Source organism: Scyliorhinus canicula, chromosome 2 (assembly GCF_902713615.1).
Source record: "Scyliorhinus canicula chromosome 2, sScyCan1.1, whole genome shotgun sequence".
In the NCBI taxonomy this organism is placed as follows: Eukaryota; Metazoa; Chordata; class Chondrichthyes; order Carcharhiniformes; family Scyliorhinidae; genus Scyliorhinus; species Scyliorhinus canicula.
This window is the reverse complement of record NC_052147.1, coordinates 46613818-46637160: the sequence shown is the minus strand read 5'-3', so window position 1 is coordinate 46637160 and position 23343 is coordinate 46613818. Positions and strand designations below refer to the sequence as shown.

The 23343-nt window shown below is 42.4% G+C and overlaps 1 protein-coding gene across 1 annotated transcript in view; it reads left to right on the top strand.

Moving 5' to 3' along the window:
- Nucleotides 1–23343, top strand: part of cdc42bpb (CDC42 binding protein kinase beta (DMPK-like)) — a 202048-nt gene that overhangs the window by 128675 nt on the left and 50030 nt on the right. Inside the window, 4 exon segments of the mRNA XM_038777355.1 lie at nucleotides 10511–10644; nucleotides 13089–13331; nucleotides 18911–19021; nucleotides 20087–20331. Of these exon segments, the coding sequence (XP_038633283.1) occupies nucleotides 10511–10644; nucleotides 13089–13331; nucleotides 18911–19021; nucleotides 20087–20331 (733 nt within the window).

Here is a 23343-nt window from a genome sequence, read left to right as displayed (position 1 = left end):
GCATAGTTGTTCCTCTTGTCCGCAGTATATTTCTCCTGAACTTTGCTCTTAGCCACTTCCAGGACCATTTATCATCATCTTGACCCTCTCCAAAATCTTCCAACTAGGTACTGTGAGCTTCTAAACAAGTTAGTATTATATAGCTTTACCCTAGGGCTGCCAACTCTGGTTGGTTGTATTCTTGGATAATTCACAAAATGACCTATTGATCTCAATAACCCCACCACATTTTTTCTGACTTTTTTTCAACCTTGATATCCAGTATTTTGGACTACGGTCATTTACCTTGATTCCTTTTTTTGTAAATATCTTAATTGAATTAATAACCACACAGAATCTGTTTTAATTAATATGCGCATCATTCAATCTGTAAGTCTCAGGTCATGACTCAGCTAGTTTCCCAGCTAATGAGCTTCCAGGTTTTCAAATGCCATCCCCTGTATAGCCTCTGTTGCATTTCATTTGTAAAAGCTCAAGTTGATTCACATTAGCTGCAACCAGGGAAGAAAGATTCTGCAGCCCAGTCAGTCTATTATGTCTGTGCCTGCTCTTTGTAGGAACTATTGAATAGTCCCACTCCTCTACACAGTCTCCAAAGCTTTGCACAGTTCTCGCTTTCAAATATAAATCTAATTTCCTTTTGATTGTTGCTATTAAATCTACTTTCTCCATCTTTTAAATGGAAATACAAATGTAACATACTCTTTAACAATGAAGCAGGAGCAGAAGCAGGAAAAAGCAGGAACAGCCAACTGCAGTTAGTTTGACATTTGCCTTTGGAAAAATGCTGAAATCCATTATTAAAAAAGTAGTAGCAGAATATTAAGAACATAATACAAGCAGAGATGACATGGATTTGTGAAAAGGAAATGGTGTTTGACAAATTTATTTGAGGTCTTTGCGGATGTAACAAGCAGGGGAAGAAAATGGGGAACCAGCAGATGTGTGAATTTGGATTTCCAAAAGGTATTTGATAAAAAGTACCAAACGAGGTTACTGCACAAGATAATAAATAATGGTGTTGGGGGTGATATATTAGAATGGGTAGAGGATTGGCTAACTAACGGGAAATACAGTCGGGATAAATGTATAATTTTCAGCTTGATTAACTAGTGGAGTACCACAGGGATCAGTGCTGGGGCCTCGACTAGTTTGCGATTCATATTAACGACTTTGATGATGGAACCGACTGTGTCATAGCCACATTTTCTAACGCCATCAAGATACATGGGAAAGCAAGTTGAGGAAGATACAAAGAGTGCAAAACGATATGGATAGGTTAGGTGAGTGGGCAAAAATTTGGCCGATGGAGTATGGTATGGGAAAATGTGAGGGTGTCCACTTTAGTTGGAATAATAGAAAAGCTGGATATTATTTAAATGGAGTGAGACTGCAGAATTCTGCAGTACGCCGGCATTTGGGTGTCCTTGTTCATGAATCATAAACGGTTAACATGCAGGTACAACAAGTACTTAAGAAGGTAAATGGAATGTTAGTCTTCACTGCAAAGGGGATGGAGTATAAAAGTAGAGAAGTCTTGCTACGACTGTACACATCACAGGTGAGACCACATGTGGGGTACAGTGTATAATTTTGATCTCCTTCCTTATGGGGAGGTATATTATATTGGAAGCAGTTCAGAGAGGATTCACTAGGTTTATTCCTAGGATTGAGGGGAAAGATTGAGCAGGTTGGTCCTGTACTCATTGAAGTTTAGAAGAATGAAACTTAGAAGATTCTGAGGGGGCTTGATAGGGTAGACCCTGAGAGGACGTTTCCTCTTGTGGGGGACTCTAAAACTAGGTGCACAGATTTGAAAATAAGGAATCTCCCATTCAAGACAGATCAGGAAGAATTTCTTCTCTCAGGAGTCTTTGGAATTCTCTTCAATAGAGTGGCAGAGGCTGGGTCATTGAATATATTCAAAGCTGAGTGACAGAGATTTATTGACCAGGAAGATCAGGGTTTTGGGGAGAGGCAGGAAAATGGAGTTGAGGCCACAATCAGATCAACGATGATCTTACAGAATGGCAGAGCAGGCAATCAATGAGCTGAATATCCTACTCCTGTTTCTTATCCTTTTGGATGGTGAATTTCAGATCACCATAACTCACCAAATCAGAAAAACATTCTTAATTGCTCCCTTGGATTATTTGCCAAATTTCTCGAATCCAAGGCATGGAGAAAGCTTTTTTTATTTATTTTGCCATGTATTCCTTAGTCTATCAAAGTAGCTTCAATTGGAATCTAAGAAACTAATTTTCAGGTTGGGAAATATTTTTCTAATAAGGTGATTAGATATCCAATTGTTTGGATGAATTTTACCCACAAAAGAAAGATATGGATTCAAATTTGTTCAGGACTATTTAACCCCATTTTAAGGCAGAAATATTACAAATAGAAGATGGCTGCTAACTTTGAAATTGCATTTCGGATTTGCTAATGCTCTGGAAATTAGGTTGAACTCCATTGTTCAGGATGCACCTGGTTAATAGGCATTTGCATCTCTCATTTCCACTGGAGTTGCAGGTTCTCACATGAAGGAAACAACTGCCCTCTGGGAAACAAATTGTGTTTTAAAAATGAGTACCTAAAGTTTACACTATTAATCCCATGAGTGACGGATCTTTTTTTTAAATATTTATATTAACATTATTCAATTATTTTATAAAATACAAAATAGAAAAAAGAAACAAATTTACATACATCAACCATTAAAAAAACAGAACAGCCCCTCACAAAACCTAAATCCCCGTTCCCGCCACCCCCCTCTTAATAACTACGGTGACCAATTTCTTGAAATAAACAAAAAAAGACTGCCATCTCCGATAGAGCCCCTCGATGGCTCCCCTCACAGTGTACTTAACTTTTCTCGAGGTATAAGAACTCCCATCAGATCGTCTAGCCACACCAAGGCACTGGGCGGAGATGGAGACCTCCACGCCAGCGGTACTCGCTTGCTGTGCAATCTGCAGCTCCAGCGACTCTGACACCCCAAATATGGGCACTAAAGGACAGGGCTCCACTCAATCTTCAGAATCACCGACATGGTGCTAAAGAAGGAGAGCCAAAAACCCACAAACTTGGGACAAAAATTTGGCCAATGGAGTATAGTATGGGAAAATGTGCTCGTGGTTAGCAGACCTCCTGAACAGCACTTGCATCTGTCCTCCACCCCTAAAAAGAAGCCACTCATTCTGGATTTCGTCAGGTGCGCCCTAGAAACTACCTTAAGTGGGACCAAACAAGGTCCCGCACACGAGAATGTGGAGTTCACCCTCCGAAGGGCCTCACTCCACACTTCCATCATCCAATATGAGCCCCAACTTCTTCTCTCACTTAGCCTTGACCACCTCCACTGACACAGAATCGTCTGCCAGAATCCATCCATAAATACCGGAGGTGCTCCTTTCATCCAACCCTGTGAGCGGAAGGACCCTCTCCATTAGAGATGTTGGCGGCACCACAGGGAATATCGGATTTCAGTCTCACAAAGTTGGGAACTTGGAAATATCTGCATGAATTTGAACCCAAGAGCCCAAACCTTTCTGTCAATTTGTCTAGACTGGCAAATCTAGGAACAAATCACCTACTCTCCCCAGCCCCTTCACTTCCCACCCCCCCCCCCCCCCCCCCCCCCGAACATGACATCTAATCTCTCCGGCTCAAACAAATGATTTGCAGAGATGGGAGTCAGCTTCAACATTGGCCCCAGTTTAAAATGTTGTTGAAATTGTCTCCATACCGTCAAAGTGGAAACAACCACTGGATTTCACGAATACTTTGTCGGTGAGAATAGGACCAAGGCTATCACTAATGCCATTAGACCAGACCCCTTACATGACCTCGAGTCTGTCTGCACCCACGTATCCCCTGGATCATTATACCAACCTAAGCACCTCAGTAGTTCAATTATATCACCCATAGATATATATATTTTATCACCCATAGTTGGGGTGGCACAGTAGCACAATGGTTAGCACTGTATTTCACAGCGCCAGGACCGGGTTCGATTCCCAGCCTGGGTAACTATCTGTACGGAGTCTGCACGTTCTCCCCGTGTCTGCGTGGGTTTCCTCCGGGTCCTTCGGTTTCCTCATACAGAGAAGATGTGTGGGTTAGGTGGATTGGGTCACGCTAAATTGCCCCGTAGTGTCCAAACGTTAGGTGGGGTTGCTGGGTTACGGGGATAGGGTGTGGGCTTGAGTAGGGTGCCCTTTCATAGAATTTACAGTGCAGAAGGCGGCCATTCGGCCCATCGAGTCTGCACCGGCTCTTGGAAAGAGCACCCTACCCAAGCCCACACCTTATCCCCATAACCCAGTAACCCCACCAACACAAAGGGCAATTTTGGACACGAAGGGGAATTTCAGTGGCCGGTGTAGACTTAATGGGCCGAATGGCCTCCTTCTGCACTGTAAAATCTATGATAGTGGGTCCATCCAGTAAAGTAAAAGGTCAACATCTTACAAGTATACCGTATGCTCCACCCCTCCCCTAATTATCCCCTCCATCACCCAAAGCCTTCAAAGCAATGGTCAACGGTTCTATTGCCAATGCAAACACGATGGGGTGGACAGAGGGTAGACACCCTGTCTCCTTCCCCAGTTTAACTGAAAGTACTCCGAGCCTGTGGTGTTTGTGCAAAAGCTAGCCGAGGGAGCCTTATGCAACAGGCGTATCCATGACACAAATTTGGGTCCCAACCTGAACCTCTCCAAAACCGCAAAAAAGATACCTTGTCAAATGCCTTGCTCTACCTTGTCAAATGCCTTTTAGGCGTCTAATGAGACAATTACCTCTGGATCAGGTCCTTCCGACAGAGAAAGAACCATATTTAACAATCTCTGCACATTGAAAGACAATTGCCGGCCCTTAAAAAGTCCCACCTGATCTTGCCCAATCAACTTAGGAAGACCGGGTTCCAACCTCAGCGCTAGCGCCTTAGCCAATATCTTGGCGTCCACCTTAATTAGCAAAATAGGACGCTACGACCTGTACTAACGTCACAGGAAGGGAGCACCGTGCTACAGAGTCTTCAACATCCCTACCAGTAACGGAACCAACTGTTCAGCAAACGTCTTGTAAAACTCCACCGCGAACCCATCTGGCCCAGGGACCTTGGCTGTTTGCATCCAACCTATAACGGTTCTTATAAAAAGCTTCAAATGCTCCATTACCTTTGTCCTGAACAGACACCAGCCTGCCGCTCAAGTCTCTGATTTGGATAATCCCCCGGGAGGCCCCCTGCCGCCTCGACTGGCAAGCCAAGACACAGCTGACTTTCTCCCCATATTCATAAGAAACCCCCCTCGATCGCTGCAACTAGTGCACCGCCTTGTCTGCAGACAGGTCAAACTGTATCGGCAGCTTTTTCTTGCTTACCGGGAGCTCTGGGGTTGGGTCATTCGAGTATCTGTGGTCCACATCCACCAGTAAATTCCCTATCCATATATGCTTTGAGCGATATGATCTCCCCTCTAATCACCACTTTCAAGGCCTCCCACAGAGCAGAGGAGGAGACCGACCCATTCCCATTTAACCCCACGTACTCATCTATAGTCTTCGATTTCCATCCACCAAACCCCATGTCCGCTAATAACCCCACATCCAGCCTCCATGCCGGGTGAGCCAAGCCTACCTCTAACACCAAATCCGCTAAATGTGGAGCATGGGCTGAGATGACTCTAGTTGAATACTCTGTTTTCCTCACCCCAGGAAGAAGAGATCTTCCCATCAGGAAATTATCTATCCTGGAATATACTTTATGTACTGGGGGGCAAACCCCCCTCCCCCCATAAACAGAAACAGAAACAATGCTATCACCATCCCGAAGGGGCCAACAACTTCGGCCTAGACCGATCAAGTTACGGGTTCAAAACACTTTTAAAATCTTCCCACAGAATCAACCAATGCGTGTCAAAATCCGGTATTGCAGCCAACAATCTCCTCCTAAATGTTACATCGGCAAAATTCGGGGCATAAAAATACACCAGCACCACTGACTTACCTTCCAGTAACCCAGTGATCACATACCAGTGATTCACCACAACCATACCTGTTGGAGCACAGACCCTCTTGTTTATTAAAATTGCCACCCCCTGGTCCTGCTAGCGGAGCCCAAGTGGAACACCTGGATGAATGACAGATCTAGGAACAAAAGGCATTTATGCATGAGCCAGAAGGCTCATATGATTTTACTTGAATGATCTCCAACAAGATAATCTTCCTGCTGCAACTTCTAACCAATAATCATCTGCCTTACTCATCAAATGCCCAGTAAAGGGAAAGTTGCAGTATCTGGAAGCAGATTTTGCTGCCATATCTAAATGTGTGAAGGCTGTTAGGATCATCACGGAGACCAATGACCTAAAAAAAAAAATTTTTAATGTAATTTTGCAGCGATTGACTCAAAGGATCTCGCAACAAGATTTCACGTTTTAAGACATGTAACACATACAATAAAATCAACACAGACTAAACATTACTTGCATCAGCAATGAATATTCTCAACTACAGAAATGGTATTCCCAGCCACCTCTTAACATAACCAAAATCTCCTCCATGCCATTATGCATTACACTGCACTCTCCATTGACTGGTAAGGTGAAGTTCTCCCAACCAGTCCCGGTGTTGGGTGGGAGTGGAGAATCTCATGGGAGCCAAAAAAGTCAGAAACCCGCAGGTGTAAAATTCTGTTGCAGTTCTCCCAAAGGCGGGATAGTCGTCCTGCTGGCTGGTGGTGTGAACACCATTTACCTATCACGAATGCTCATTAAAACAGTTGCCCACTGACAGCCTGTCAGGCCTTTCAATCTTGCGCCACAACAGTATGAAATTACGTTGGCCTAAAACCTGGCTGCTAAAGAATGGTATGCACAAGACGGTCCTCAGTTCACAGACTTACGGCTGAATGCAACACTGCCATAGTGCTGCGATACTCCTGATGCGCTGTTCACCACTTTGGCAGGGCAGACCGGTTCTCGCCCTCCATTTTCATGCTGAGCTGATCTACATGGTTAGCTCTGTGTCACTGTCTTGGATCAGTATGGCGCCTGGGACTGCAGAGTACAGGAATCTCCTTCCTATTGCTTGTGTTTCTCTGGACGGAACTGTGCTGCGGGACTCATGCAGCTGCCGCAACAAAGGTCCAAATTTCGACCACGGCTGAGTGTGAGGTAAGGCCCGGAAGGGGCGTGGGGTGGCCTGACGATGAAATGGGGAGCAATGTGGAAGGAGGGCTGTGAAGGAGAGGGGGTGAAGGAAGAGGGCTCACTCTGGCAGGCAGTGGGGCAAGGAGATGGACAAGGGAAGGCAGAGAGAAGACTGAGGAGAGGGAAACTGGACACTGAATAGGCTGCATGAAAAGCTCTCAAATAAGGGGGTCCAAGGGATATCATTGTTTACTGGGAGGGAAAGGATTAAGACTCCAGATGTGATCGTAGAGGTCCAAATGGGGCGTTATTGTCTTGCTGGTCTTGGGCTCAGGGGGCGGATAGTTTGACCAAGGAACATACTTCTTCCTGAAGCTGCTAGCCTTTCCCTCTGGGTTGTTCACATCCAACAAGTTCTGGTGAAATGAGTTGCTGGACTGGCATTTAACTATGGTGCTGGGACCTTCAAATCTGCCAGTTGACGACGGGCAAGCAAATAAGCTGCCAGTCTACCAGGTGATTCTGAGGGGATGAGGTTTCAAGTGCAAAATCTGGCACTGGATCCCACTATTCTGGCCTGCGGGAAATATGCCACCGGAACCACCTGCTACAGCAATTGGTCTCAAAATGGGGGAATTCCACCCAAAGCTCTTCCTGACTCTAATAGGATCTCCCTGCTTCACCAGGGTGTATCATTGTATCCCTTTAAATAAAGTCCCCTTCACTCGAGTTGAGCATAATAAAATAGACTTTCCGTTGCGCAGTATCGTCTGGTTATTTCATGGTCTTTAACTCTTCGCAATCCTTGTTTCCTCAAACATGGGTTCTGTCCTCACCAGCACTCTGTTAACCCGGAAGTAGTCCTTTTGGTCTATTTGACATAATAGCTCCTGTTGTGGTTTCAGTGCCTGACTGCCTCTGAGAATCTGAGTATGCAAGCAGCAAGAACAATGGCCTTCACCTTTTTGTCCAGGTGTTAAAACTTGCACATTACTTTTGATAAGGTTTTTTACTTTTTTATAAATTTAGAGTACCCAATTTTTTTTCCAATTAAGGGGCAATTTAGTGTGGCCGATCCACATACTCTGCACATTTTTGGGTGGTGGGGACGAAACCCACGCAGACGCGGGGAAAATGTGCAAACTCCACACGGACAGTGACCCAGGGCCGGGATCGAACCTGGGACCTCAGCACTGTAAGGCAGCTGTGCTAACCACGAGGCCACCGTGCTGCCACCCTTTTGATAAGGTTTGACCAGATCGCGTGCGATTGTCTCCAGGCAAACTTCGGGTGATGTCGCATGTGCTTATCCACTAATCCATTTTAACTTGAATTAATGAAGACAGTTTAAACCATATAACCATCTTATAATGTTCAGTGGTCATATAGTGATTCACAAATATCTCTTGAAATGAATAGCTTTGTTTTCTAAAGGTCATCTATTTCACTGCCAAGTTAATGAGGAATCTATATTTGGCTAGTTAAAGATCTTTTTGCTAATTTTTAATTTCCAAATGACATGATCACTGATGTGTCCACATCTCACCCTTTAGAGCAATTGTAGGTCAAGCTTTAGCTGATAAGAAATGTTTCATAAAATCATAGATTGGTAACAACTTCAAAGAAGGCTATTTGTGTCCATGCTGGTTCTCTGTAGCTCTGCAAATCTTTTTTCTTTGGGTGTTTGCCAAATTCCCTCTTGAAGGCTATAATTGAATCTGCCATTGATGATATACTTAAGAGGGGAAAAAACACAATGTGGTCTGCGATACTGATGCAAGATGCAAAATCTAGGTGCCAAAGTGTATGAAATGTACAAGAAATTGGCAATTAATATGGAGCATTCCTGTCAACATATTTCTGGCATTAAATATATAATTCATTGGGTTACTTCTTGGAAAAGCCCCATGTAGGCTGTGACTCTCGCCAGCATTTTTGATCATCTATACTTCACCCCTATGCTAAACATGGCTATCTTGTCAAAATTTAGAAAAAGAATACACAATTTACTGATTGCCATGCTGTCCTTGCTTTATTTAGAAAGGATAAATTCAGTATTATTTGAACTGAATACAGCTTGCACTTTAATTCAAGTTCATGGATTCTTTGAAGTTCATTTAGTAGTCATTGCGCCCCTTGTCAATAAGAATTCCAGAGACCAGTACGTACATTAAAAGAGCGTTAGAAAATTGGGCCTTCTACTCTTTTTGAGCTAAAGTCGCTTATATCTGAATCCCTTGTGCCTGTGATATCCAGTCAAGAAGATTTATGCTTTCCTGGAAAAAACACCAAATGTTTCTTGGAATTTTGGACATTGTTATTGATATGTGTAACTTTTATTTAAAGTGCCTAAAAATTCCACCTTCCTGAAGATTCCAGTGCTGAAATACTTTTTGCTATTACCCTTTCTTACACCAAGCACAGTTTTCGTTGGACAGATAGATGTCTTTAGAACGTTGGCATGCTTTGTCGATGCGACTAAATGTTAATGGAAATCTGGAGAGTTCTTAATATAACTCTAACCTCATCATTTCACCAGATATGCTTCTGCACATGCTGAGGAATCAATATCTTTTGAGATGATGTGACAGATCAATTGCAAACTGATTGACTCTTTCAACTCAATTGTAGGCCACTCTATGGGCATATTTCAGAACTATTTTGGACGCCCATTTGTAAAATGGTTAAGTAAAGTAACCTTCACATCTTTTGCTAATCATTGCTACCCTAATTAATTTGCAATTGTAATAAAACAAATTGAGGTGGACTTCATTAAAGATTCCGAGGACTCTGTACTTGAATCTGATGCATTTTATTGTAACTTAATTAAAATTTTGATGTGGAAATACAATGCTGGTAAACTCTAGTAGAAAAATAAAGTTGATTTTCACGAGGTAGGATTACAAAGTAGATAAACAAATGTCATTGTTAACAAAACTGCAGTAGGTCAGCATGGTGGTGCAGTGGTTAGCACTCTGCCTCACAGCGCCGAGGTCCCAGGTTCGATCCCAGTTCTGGGTCACTGTCCGTGTGGAGTTTGCACACTCTCCCCGTGTTTGCATAGGTTTCATCCCCACAGCCCAAAGATGTGCGGGTAGGTGGATTGGCCACGCTAAATTGCCCCTTAATTGGAAAAAATGAATTGGGTACTCTAGATTTGTTTTTAAAAAAACTGCAGTTGGTGCCCATAAAAATGTTGTTGCCTATTTCTGCACTGTACTTTGGGGAAATAAGATATGAATTTGTAATCTGCAGCTATTGCACGCTGCAAGCAGAAAAATGTGTTCAAAAGGCTTTGAATACTGCCAGTTCAAAAGTAAATTTCAGTTATAGACTTTTATACATTTTTGTTTTAGAATCTGATCGGTTAGAACATCAGTTTGAAAATGCAGTGTCTCTTCGCCAGGATTTTGAGGAAACTACAAACAAAGTAAAAGTACTTGAAAAACAGATTAAAGCACTTAAACATGAAAAAGAAGAAAATCACAAGGTACACAAGTAAAATTGGTATTTTGATTATTTCAAACAAATCTTGGTTAGATACGAATAAGAAGGAACATTAATGTAATCCAATGTGCTTTTGCCATTATTCGTGTATCACTAGCTCAAGAAGTTGTGCAGTGTTAACCACTTGCTTGAGCCGGCACGGTTGAATGCTGCATTTGGGGTGTGGTAGAGGAGGGGGTAGGAGAGAGTGAGTGATTTATTCCTAGAGGGGCTGGTTTGCCAGCCTGAAAGAATTGAAAGAGAAATTCGGGCACTTGGGCTCAGACCTGTTTAGGTACCTCCTAGGTATGAAACGTGATTAGGGGGAAGTTTCCGGCATTCCTGGTGGCGTCGCCATCGTCCTTGCTAGAGAGGTTCCTTTTCTGTTCAGGGTCGGGAGAGTTTAGTACATATGACATATCTGAATTTTTTGGGGGGAAGATCTGCTCTCAGTGGAGGGGTGAAGGACAAATGGGAGGAGAAGTTGGGGCCTATATTGGAGGAGGAGGTGTGGAGTGAGGCCCTTCACATGGTGAACGCTACATCACAGTGTGCGAGACAGTACAGATTAAAGTAAGCATTGCAGTGCTGGAACGCTCAAGGTAGTGGTTAGGGTGCACCTTAATAAAGCCAAAATGAGTAGTTTCTTTGTGGGGGCTTGAGGATAGGTGCGAGCGCTGTTCAAGGAGTCCCACTAATCTCACACGAGTGTTCTGGACCTGTCCCAAGCTTGTGGGTTTTTTGGGTCTTTTTTTTCCAGCACCGCATCAGTTATCCTGAACATTGAGTTGGAGCCCTGTCCTTTAGCAGCAATATTTGGGATCTGGATGTGCCAGAGCTGCAGACGGGTGCAGGGGCAGATGTCCTTGCCTTCACTTCATTGATTGCTTGGAGGCGAGTCCTATTCAGCTGAAGGCTGGCGACTTCACCTCGTGCCTCGGAGTGGCTGGGGGACCTAATGGAGTTTTTATACCTCAAAAGTTCAAATACACTGTGAGGGGGTCAATTGAGGGGTTCTACCGGAGATGGCAACCGTTTATATTGTATTTCAAGGAATTGGTCACTGTTAGTTGCTAAGGGGGCAGTTGGAAGGAAGTAAAGGACGGGGGGGGGGGGGGGGGGGGGGGGGGGGGGGGGGGGTAGATTAGATTATTGTTTTCTTTCTTTAGTTTACTATTGTTCGCATTTTTGCATAAAATGGCAGGTTTAATAAAAATATATATTTTTTAATTGGGCAATGAAACAGCATTACTGCAATGTTAAAGTATTCCTATTGCATCATAAAAGAAACTGCAAATCCTTAAAATGTCTTAAATATATAAATTGTTTGAAATATGCTACAGGTTAGTCAGCACCTGTTAACAAAAAAACAGAACATTTCAGATATGCAAATTTTAATGCTAATTTTGATATATGGAAGCTTAACGTCATTACTTGGTTCTCGGAAGATGGGACATTATACAAACGTATGGTATATGAAAGAGTCTGAGACCCTTAATCACCTCCCAAGATCTCCTGCTTCGCACCTTAACCTCATTGGCCTAACATGGGTGTTACATGAGAACAGTGATATTAATGTGAAACAAGAGTAATCCAACACAACTCTTTGCATTGAGAAAGCCTGGAACTATAGGCCAACTAACCTACCATCAGGCTCAAAGAAAGGCAAGGCTGAGTGTTAAATATTCCTGGATGCAAGATGTTCAGGGAAAGAAGTAAAGCGGAAGGAGTGACGGTATTGATTTAGGTAAGCATTGCAATGCTGGAAAGAGGATATTCCAGAGGGATAAAGGACCAGATCTATTTTGCTAGAGCTAAGGAGCGAGAAGGTGCAATTACATTGCTCTGCGTATTGTATAGGCTACCAATTAGTGAAAAGACGTAGAGGAATAAATTTACAAGCAAATTAGAGAAGTACAAGAATTAGTTATAATAGGGAACTGAAGAGAGACTGGGATAGTGGGCACTGGTGAAAGGCAGACAAGGATAGCGGTAGTGTAAAGGGCAGAGAGGGCAAGAGTTTAAAGAGTGTGTTTCCAAAAACTTTTCTGCAGTATGTTTCCAGTCCAACAAGAAAGAGCGCACTTCGGGATCTAGTTCTTGAGAATGAGGTGGGTCAGCTGCCAGTAGGAGATTCGTTTCATGGATAATGATCATTGTATCATAAGGTTTAGGTTGACTATGGAAAAGGATAAAACATAATCTAGAGTAAGACTAATATGAAAGAAGTATTTTTTGCTTATACATTTCTAATATTAAAAATTAACAACCGATGGAACTGGAGCGTGCACAATGCTGTTTTGTTACTGGGCTTCATTCAGTTTGGCAGGTACTAGTTTCATATTGGAATCCGTAGTTTGATACAGCTCAAATTGTAGCAAATTCTTAAATTCTGAAAATTAATCTTTTGTACTAATGTAATGTCTTTCTAACCCATAAATCTGATAGCAACTTGTTGAAACCCTTGAAAGACAAAAGTCCCAAACCAAGGAATTGAAGGATGCACATCAGCAGAGGAAAATTGCAATGCAGGAGTTCTCTGAACTCAATGAACGGATGTCAGAGTTGCGCTCACAGAAACAGAAGTTGTCCCGACATCTCCGTGACAAAGAAGAGGAGTTGGAAGTAGCTATGCAGAAGATTGACACAATGCGTCAAGAAATCCGGAAAGCAGAGAGAGCCAGAAAGGAGGTTAGTCACTAACAAATTAAAAGTATATGTTCATAATCCCACTTTATGTTAGACCGTAGAATTTAAATGTTTGGAAAAATATTAATTTCTGCATAACAAGTAGTAATCCTATGTATTAACTTGACACTTGTTAGAAATTATTTCTTGATCTCTCCTTCAAATAAATAAATCCTAAAAGGACAAAGCAGTTACTGGGTTAGGAAAAAGCAGCAAAATGTATAAAAAGTGCAAGAGGAGCACAGTTGTTGGACAAACAATGGAAGAGATAGAATAATGAGCCTGCTGCCAGTTGTCATTGTAAATTGATTTGTTTTCCAACTTGTAAAATGTTTCAAATGTAGCTTTCCTCAAGTGTTTCACAATTTGAATTCTTAACATTGGCTTTTGGCAAGCATGCAAAGCATTTAGTACAAGTTTCTTCATCCTGGAAGAAATCGACTTTGTTTTGGTGCCAGATCAAAGAACTGGACACAGCAGAATTAATTATGTCAGGGTGTTGGAGATGTTTGACTGAGTAGAAGTGGAAAGAAAAACAGACCCTTTCAGTTTCTCAGTCATTTATACTAACTTTCTTACTGCAATTCCTCACAGACTGTTCCTTTCCATCTACTGGTTGCTTTGTACAGCCTCATTGTATCTGTGTTATGCTGTTGAGCTTCAGATCCTTTTTCTCTTTTCTATCTTCATGTACCAGGTCAGAGTACTGCAACAGGAAAAAAAATTTGAACTGTCCACTTATGTGGCTCTAGTCAGATAAGCACTATCACAATTGGAGGTGATTGTAAACGAGCTTACCTAAAAAATAGTTGCTATAGAAAAAACATTTTCAAAATTTGAATCACTGAAACCCAACAGTCTTGATTCTAGATACCAAAATTGTTTTCATTGGCTGGTTGGATATATTTCTGAAGAAATAATAAATGTATTATTTCCAATTCCTCTAGCTTCATTTTACAATGTTCAGAACAACAGTTGATGTGTATCTCCCAGTATTTTAGGATCTCGCAACATACCATTGTCCCTTCCTAGAATTATAATTCAGACAGTAATTACAAATAGAACGTAAGACCATAGCCAGGATTTGGCGGTCCCGCCATGGTATGTGTGCCCACCACCCCCCCCCCCCCCCCCCCCCCCCCCCCAAACCCCGCAAATGCGACAGGCCATTTAATTGCTGTTCACTTCGGGACCGCAATACCCGGCCGGCCAGGTGGGGCTGTACAATCCTGGCCCATAAGTTTACAAAAACTCAATTAAATTCTGACCAAACTCAGTGGGATCAATATACTCCAGTATATTGGAATGTGGGAAGTATTAACTATTATGGGAAGGCAGTGCGTATGTCAGCAACATTGAGAGAAATCTAATGTAATGAAGAGTTTGATTTACTAAGATCATTTTGTTTTGTTTATTCGTGCAATTATGGGTTTTGCAAGTAAACAGTATTATGGCAAAATCTAATTTGTCTAGACATATTACTTTTATTAACCTCTGCACCATACTGCTTTTAAATACTAAAATTTAAATATTCAAATATTAAATCTTTCTGCCATAGGCTACAGCTTGATCACTTTTTTTTTAAAAGAAGTGCTTAATGTACAAGATAGTCTTTTCTAATAAATTCCCAGGCACAAAGTCGTTTGAGCTTTTGAAAGTAAATCTCAAAGCATAATTCAATGATGCAGGTGTTAGTTGAAATTGTTCTGTCATTTTAATGGTTTCATTTTTTCACTTTATGTTGGATCTGCCGTTTTGAATTTGGCGGAGGGCAAAAGATCGGAGAGGCAGCTACTGCTGCAGTAGTCACTGAACTCAAAATAATGTTACCTTTCGGTGAATAGAGAAAAAAATTGAGCTACAGATGAAAGAAGTGAAAAGTATTTAACCTTAATTATTAATTTGAACTGCATAGATCATAAAATTGGTTCTTCGTTTTTTTTTCATTTACGGGATGTGGGCCAGCATTTATTCTCATCCCTAACTACCCTTGAGAAGGCGGTGAACCGCTGCACTCCCAGATGTGTAGGTTCACCCAAAGTGCTGTTTGGGAAGGAATTCCAGGATTTTGATGCAGCGGCAGTGAAGGAACAGCAATATGTTTCCAAGTTAGGATAGTGAGTTACTTGGAGAGTACTCTCCAAGTGGTGGTGTCCCCAGGTATCTCTGCCCTTGACCGTCTAGATAGTAGTGGTTGTGAGTTTGGAATGTGCTTCCTAAGAAGCCATGGTGAGTTTCTCCAGTGCATCTTGTGGATGGTACACATGGCTGCCACTGTTCATCAGTGGTGGAGGGTTTCAATGTTTGTGGAAGGGATACCAATCAAGCGGGCTGCTTTGTCCAGGATTGTGTTGAGCTTTTGCAGCGTTGTTGGAGCTGCACTCATGCAATTGGAGAGTATTCCATCACACTCCTGACTTGTCCCTTGTAGATGGTGGACATACTCTGAGGACTCAATAAGTCAGTTAGTCACTGCAGAATTCCCAGCCTCTGACCTGCTCTTATAGCCACAGTATTTAAATGGCTAGCCCAGCTCAGTTTCTGGTTAAGGGTAACCTCCAGGATGTTGATAGTAGGGGATTCAGCAATCCTATGCCACCGAATTTCAAGGAGCAATGATTAGATTCTCTCTTGTTGGAGATGGTCATTGCCTGGCACTTGCCACTTCAGCCAAAGCCTGGATATCGTCCACACCTTGCTGCATTTTGACATGGACTTCTCCAGTATCTGAGGAGTTGCAAATGGTTCTGAATATCGTGCAGTCATCAGCGAACATTCCCACTTATGGAAGGAAGGTCATTGATGAAGCAGCTGAAGATGGTTTGGCCCAGGACATTACTTTTTCAAGTTGGCCGGCAGCGAATAGTGGAGTGCCATAGGTATCGGTGCTGCAGCCTTAGTTATTTGCAATCTGTATTAATGACTTGGCTGAAGAGATGGAGAGCAATGTATCAAAGTTACTGAGGATACCAGCTAGGCAGAAGGTGCGCTGTGGGGCGGACATGAGAGCCTGCAAAAAGATACAGATAGGTTCAGTGAGTGGGCAACAAGATGGCAAATGGAGTACAATGTAGGGAACTGGTAAATTATTCACTTTGGTCATAACAACAGAAAAGCAGAATGTTTTTAAAAAGGTATGAAACTTGTAAGTGTTGATGTACAAAGAGACTTGTGTGTGCTTGTTCAAGCAACTTGGGTGCACAAGAAATTAGGATGGCAATTGGCATGTTGGCCTTTATTGTAATGGACTTGGAGTACAAGAATAAAGAGGTCCTTCTATAGTTGTACAGGGTTATGGTGAGACCACATCTGGAACACTGCAGTTTTGGTCTCCACATTTAAGAAAGGATACGTACTTGCATGGGAGGAGATATGATGATTCATTAGATTGGTGGCTGGGAGTAGGTTGTCCTGTGATGAAAGGCTAATAAATTGAGCCTATATTAATCTCTGGAGTTCAGCAGAATGAGAGGCCATCTAATTGAAAACTACTAAATTCTGAGGGGTTTGATAGGGAGACGGGAAGTGATTGACTCCGCTGGTCAGGGTGTCTAATACATGGGCATAGTTTCAGGGAGAGCGCCCAATCATTTCTGACTCTGATGAGGAAAAATTGTTTCACTCAAAGGTTTGTGAATCTTTGAATTCTCTACCCAAGAAGATTGTGGGTGTTCCATCGTTGAAAACATTTAAGGTTGGGAAAGAGATTTTTTGGCTTCGGAGTGGGGATATCGGGAGCGGCCAGGAAAATGGCATTAAAGCCCAAGGTCAGCCATGGTCATATTGAATGGCAGAGCAGACGAGTTCCGCTTTATGGCCTACTCCTGCTCCTATATCTTGTGTTCTTATGCTCTTTTTTGTCTTGATCAGAGTTTGTTAAAATATTATACTTCTCTTAATTTTCTAGAAATCTGAGTCACGCTATAATGAATGTAGGAACACCAGCTATATTGGATTATAAGTATTTGATGAAGTAAGGGTTAAAAGCCTGGGTTAGAGTGTGTTTGGCTGCTGAAGTCATGTTTTCATCGTGGTTTGAAAGGCAGCAAAGCTTTTAGGAGCCTGAGGTGCCGCCGTAAAAGTTTGGGCTAATGCAATTTTGTTTTGATTAAGGGGATTCCCTGGGGCGTTAATTTGTTTTCAGTTTGGTGAGATGATATTGCTGGGTGGAGTTAAGGCATCGGGCATTTTTGACAAAGCATTTTTCAGTTGAATTCTAATCTGGCTGAAGCTGAGACCAAGTAAAGCAGTTTGTTCTCACTTTAGGTTAGTTAAAAGAGATTAACTGTATTTAAAGCAGTGCAGACCTGTCTGAGGACAAGGGAAAGCTGAAACAAGCCAGTTGAAACAACTTTTGAAGACATTCAGCCACAATTTCTGCAGGGGATCAGACAGGAGTCTGATCTGTCGCATCAAGAGATCTCTTTTCTCACAGAATAATTCTGTAAAGCAAGTATTATTTTGTGCCATTGGTATTTAGGGTGGATTGAGAGCTGAGTCTATTTTCTTGTTAAAGTGGGAATAAAGACAACAAGTAAGGGTATTGCATTCACTGTGTTGAATAGTATTGTTTATGAGGTAATTGTAAACTATTTTCAGGTGTGACATCAAAGATTTTAATACTCTTGGTAATAAAGTTTGTTTTTTAGATTTAGAGTACCCAATTCTTTTTTTTTTCCAATTAAGGGGCTATTTATTGTGGTCAATCCACCTACCCTGCACGCCTTTTTGGGTTGGGGGGGGGGGGGGGGGGGGGGGGGGTGAGATCCACGCAGACACGGGGAGAATGTGCAAACTCCACATGGACAGTGACCCGGGATCAAACCCACATCCTCAGCGCCGTGAGGCAGCAGTGCTAACCATTGCGCCACCATGCTGCCCTTGTAATAAAGTTTGTTTTAATATACCATGTCTCTATTTCTTCGTGCAATCATTCCAGGAGCAAGTATCTTTTCCTCATAGTCTTACAAAATTAAAATAAAATGTTGAGGTTTTGGTCCAGTGTCTTTAGCCACTGTTGGAGTCTGGTCTGGGATCGGAATAAACACCACTTTTTGAAGATGATTTTTTTTCTTGTCTTAATTTTAACTCTTAATATCATTTGTAGCGAGCTTTATTTAACTTAATTTATTAAGACACTAGTGCAATATTGTCACTTGGTAAATAGCAAATTAATGTTACGCGTTTAAAATGTGAATAATGTTACCGAGGGATAGAACTATAGTGATTAAGTCTTATTGCAAAATGCAGCATAATGCTATCCACTTCATTGTTGCCAACATTTTAAATAATTTGAGCATTTAAACTTATTTGTACTTCAGATTTTTTACAACTCCAAAGCATCACATAATCTCCGAAAGCTGCAAAAGATAATTTGAGGAATAAACAGTGCCACCCAATGTTTCTTAATTATTTGTTCAATCCAAGGTTGTTAAAAAAATTATTTAGCTGCTGTTTCTGAAACACTGTTGTAAGTAATCATTATAATGTCTGCAAAAAGGTTTCTGCATCAATTTTATGGTGGGAAATATAAACTAGAGTTTATACACAGGTTTGCAATGTGTATTTTCTTTTTTCCCTAGCTGGAAGCCCAGTTGGAAGACTCGATTGCTGAAGCATCAAAGGAGCGGAAGCTTCGAGAACACAGTGAAACTTATTCCAAACAACTGGAAAGTGAAGTGGAATCATTAAAGGTCAGAATATATTTAAGCTCATCTAAATATGCTTGGCCGGTTTCGGTTTGCATTCTCCCAGCTCCCGAGAGTAACTGGCCGCACCGGCGAGGCCACACCCAGGCACCAATTATTGGTCTCCACAGCAGAGACCAGGCACGATGGCCGCTCCGTGCTCCGAGACCATCGGAGCCCCCAGGTGGTTGAGGACAGGGCAGGACAGTGCCAACCTGGCACCCTGGCAATGTTAGGATATCAGGAGCAGTGCCAGGATGATAGTGCCAAGAGGTGGACCATGCACATGAAAGTGTGGAGGGGTGTGAAGGTATGAAGGGGTGTCATGAAAGTTGAGGGAATCTGGAAACGTCGGGGGAGCTTCAGTAACCCGCATAGTGGGGTATGCTTGCTTGGGGGGTATGGGGAGGGGGGGCGATGCCCACAAGGAAGGATGGGTATGGGCAGTCACCCTCATACCCGGGTGGTGGGGGCACATGCTAGCTTTTATTGATGGGGCGGGTTTCCTGAGTGTGCAGGGAGTCGTATTTTCCATGGGTGGGGGGTGTGTGGGTGTGGGGGGGCCCTCAAGCTCACTTTGAGATCGGGGCACCCTTTAAAAATAGCACCCTGATTTCCAAGGAGCCGAGTTTAGTTCCGTACCACTGAAAAAAATTTCCCAGTGTGGATTGACTGGTGAGAAACTCCCCAAGCTCCAAAAATAAGCGTGGGTGAATACCAGTCTGGATCTCACCCAAAAAGCCGGCAGGAAATGCCCCGCCAAACCCACCCAGAATGACATTTAGTCATTTTTTGAGTGAATTGTGCCCTATGTTTTTACTTGAAGCAAAAATATATATGAATTGGAGGAAGATAATTATGAAAATTATCCAAAATTAAAGACAATTTGTCCTCTCTCACTCAGTTTCCTTATCCAAACTAATAGGCTAACATCCAAACAACAGCAAAAAATTGAGAGACACTCTATTGAGTATAATATTTGGCCAGAGGAGGCCTGTTAGAGATGATGCATCAGGTAAAAATACTTTTGTACATGAAAGTAGTTTCAACTGTTTTCTCCCCACTGCTTAGCTGAAGCAAGGAGGTCGGGCGGCTGGGTCCAGCTTGCAGCACCAACAAGAACTCTCCAAGGTGAAAGCAGAACTAGAGAAGAAACTGGTTTTCTATGAGGAGGAACTGGTGAGGTGTGAAGCTGCTCACAGCACAGAAATTAAGAATCTTAAAAAGGAGCTCCATGATTCAGATGGCCAACATTTAGCTCTCCAAAAAGACGTCATGATATTAAAGGACAAATTGGAGAAAGCCAAGAGAGACCGGTAAATAGCCAAAGAAAGGCATTTAACATTGTTAATTCTAAGAACTCTACTTTAATTATTGGTTGCTTTAAATATAAGTACACCAATGCAAAACAATGTGTGAAGCTTGAAAAATAATCTTCTGGAGAATAGGGGAAAAGCTCACTTAGAAAACAACCTCGATAAGACTGATCTTAGTAGAACCACAAACTGCTGCATCATGAAATGGTGGCTCATTTGAATCCACACAGTATATTCCCAATCTCTTGCGTCGTTATGGGCAAGAACACTGGTCAGGTGCTTTTCCACAGCAAGGAAGGGAGAGCAGTAGGACATCGGCACAATTTGAGAGATAATATAATATAATCACTTATTGTCACAAGTAGGCTTTAATGAAGTTACTGTGAAACACCCCTCGTCGCCACCTTCTGGCGCCTGTTCAGGGAGGCCGGTACCCACGCTGCTGCCTTGTTCTGCATTACAAGCCAGCTAAACCAGCCCCTCAGGAAGGAGGCGAAAATAACTGATCTCAAGGCATGACCTTATTTTAATAAACAGTTAAAGAGTTTTGTTGTTAATCATGACATTATTTGACTTTGTCTGATAGTTGCTTCCACGCAGTTAGACATGTACAACTCTGCTTTTCACCAGAATATTCTCCTGTATTTGTTTAATGCAGGCATGTTGCTCTGTTATTTATGTTCATTTATATATTTTCAATATTTTTGTTGCATACCAAGTACATTCTGTAGCTCTAAAGGAGTCATTGAGGTCTGCAGCCCAAAAACGGCCCTAGGGCCCATCGCATCTGTGCTTGTCAAAAATAACCACTTAACTATTCTAATTTCATTTACTAGCACTTGACCCGTAGCTATGTGTGCCTTGGCATTGCAAATGCACATCTAAATACTTCTTAAATGTTATGAGGGTCTCCGTCTCCACCACCCTCTCAGGCAGCGGGTTCCAGACTCCTACCGACCTCTGGGTGAAAAAGTTTTTGCTCACACCCCTTTAAACTCATGCCTCTTACCTTAAATCTATGTTCCCTGGTCATTGATCTCTCCACCAAGAGGAAGGTTTTATTCCTGTCCGCTCTATCTATGACTCTCATAATTTTGTAATCTCAATCATGTCCCCCTCAGTCTCCTCTGCTCCAAGAAGAACAACCCCAGTCTATCTATTAGGGCTGGTTTAGCACAGTGGGCTAAACAGTTCACTTGTACTGCAGAACAAGGCCAGCAGCACGGGTTCAATTCCCGTACCGGCCTGCCTGAATAGGTGCCGGAATATGGCGACTAGGGGCTTTTCACAGTAACTTCATTGAAGCCTACTTGTGACAATAAGCGATTATTATTATTATCCAATCTCTCTTCATGGCTGAAACATTCCAGCCCAGGCAACATCCTGGTAAATCTCCTCTGCACACTTTCAAGTGTTATCATAGTCCTCCTATAATTTGCATTCTAGAACTGCACGCAATACTCTAGCTGTGGCCTAACCAACGTTTTATACAGTTCCAGCATAACTTCCCTGCTCTTAAACTCTATGCCTCAGCTAATAAAGGCAAGTGCACCATATATCTTCTCAACCACTGTATCCATCTGCTCTGCTACCTTAAGTGTTCATGCACACCAAGGTCCCTCTGATCCTCGTTGCTCTCCATGGTCCTGCTGTTCATCATGTATCCCCTTGCCATGTTTGTCCTGCCCAAGTGCGTCACCTCACACTTATCCAGATTTAATTCCATTTGCCACTGATCAGCCATCTGACCAGCCCGTCTCCTACCCTCCTGTACTCTTAAAGCTGTCCTCCTCATTATTTACCACCCCACCAATTTACGTATCAACCACAAACTTACTGATCAACCCACCTACAATTATGTCTCGATCATTTATGTAAACTACAAACAGCAAGGGCCCTAACACTGATCTCTGTGGGACCCATTGGACACAGGCTTCCAGTCAAAAAAACACCCCTCGACCATCACCCTCTGCTTCCTGCCACTCAGCCGATTCTGGATCCAATTTGACAAATTTCCGTGGATCCCATGGGCCTTTGCTATCAGTCTCCTGTGAGGGACCTTATCAAAAGCCTTGCTAAGTCCAGGTAGACGACGTAAAATGCATTTCTCTCATCTACAGGGAAGACTAAAATATAATTGTGTACTGGTATGAAATTTAGGCTTAAATATGGGCGGCACGATAGCACAGTGTTTAGTACTGTTGCTTCACAGCTCCAGGGTCCCAGGTTCGATTCCCGGCTTGGGTCACTGTCTGTGCGGAGTCTGCACGTTCTTCCAGTGTCGGCGTGGGTTTCCTCCAGGTGCCCTGGTTCCCTCCCACAGTCCAAAGATGTGCAGGTTAGGTGGATTGGAAATGCTAAATTGCCCCTGAGTGTCCAAAAAGGTTGGATGGAGTTTCTGAATGCAGGCATGGGGTGGAGGTGTGGGCTTGGGTGGTGTGCTCTTTCCAAGGGCAAATGCACATCTAAATACTTCTTAAATGTTATGAGGGTCTCTGTCTCCACCACCCTCAGGCAGCGGGTTCCAGTCTCCTACCGCCCTCTGGGTGAAAAAGTTTTTCCTCACACCCCTTTAAACTCGTGCCTCTTACCTTAAATCTATGTTCCCTGGTCATTGATCTCTCCACCAAGTGAGCCAATGGGCCAAATGGCCTCCTGCGCTGTAATATCTATGATTCTATGAAATGTTCAGCTATCTTTAAAAAAAAATGGAAATATTGCTTCTTGCCCTATGTATTAATGCAAAAACTATGGAACATTTATGCAGTCCTTCAGACAACTCAGTCAACAAAATATTCATTTAAAATTTGAAGCTGTAATTGTGAAGAAATCTGCTATGTCCTATTTTTCAGCCATTACTAACAACATTTAATCTTTTAATATCAAAGTTCAAACCCAGTTGACTCTTAATTTCCAGTAAAACATTCTTAGTTTGATAATATTCAAAAATCCATTGAACAAAAACTAATTTAGTGTAATAAGATATACTAGATATTGAGTCTGCAAATGTTT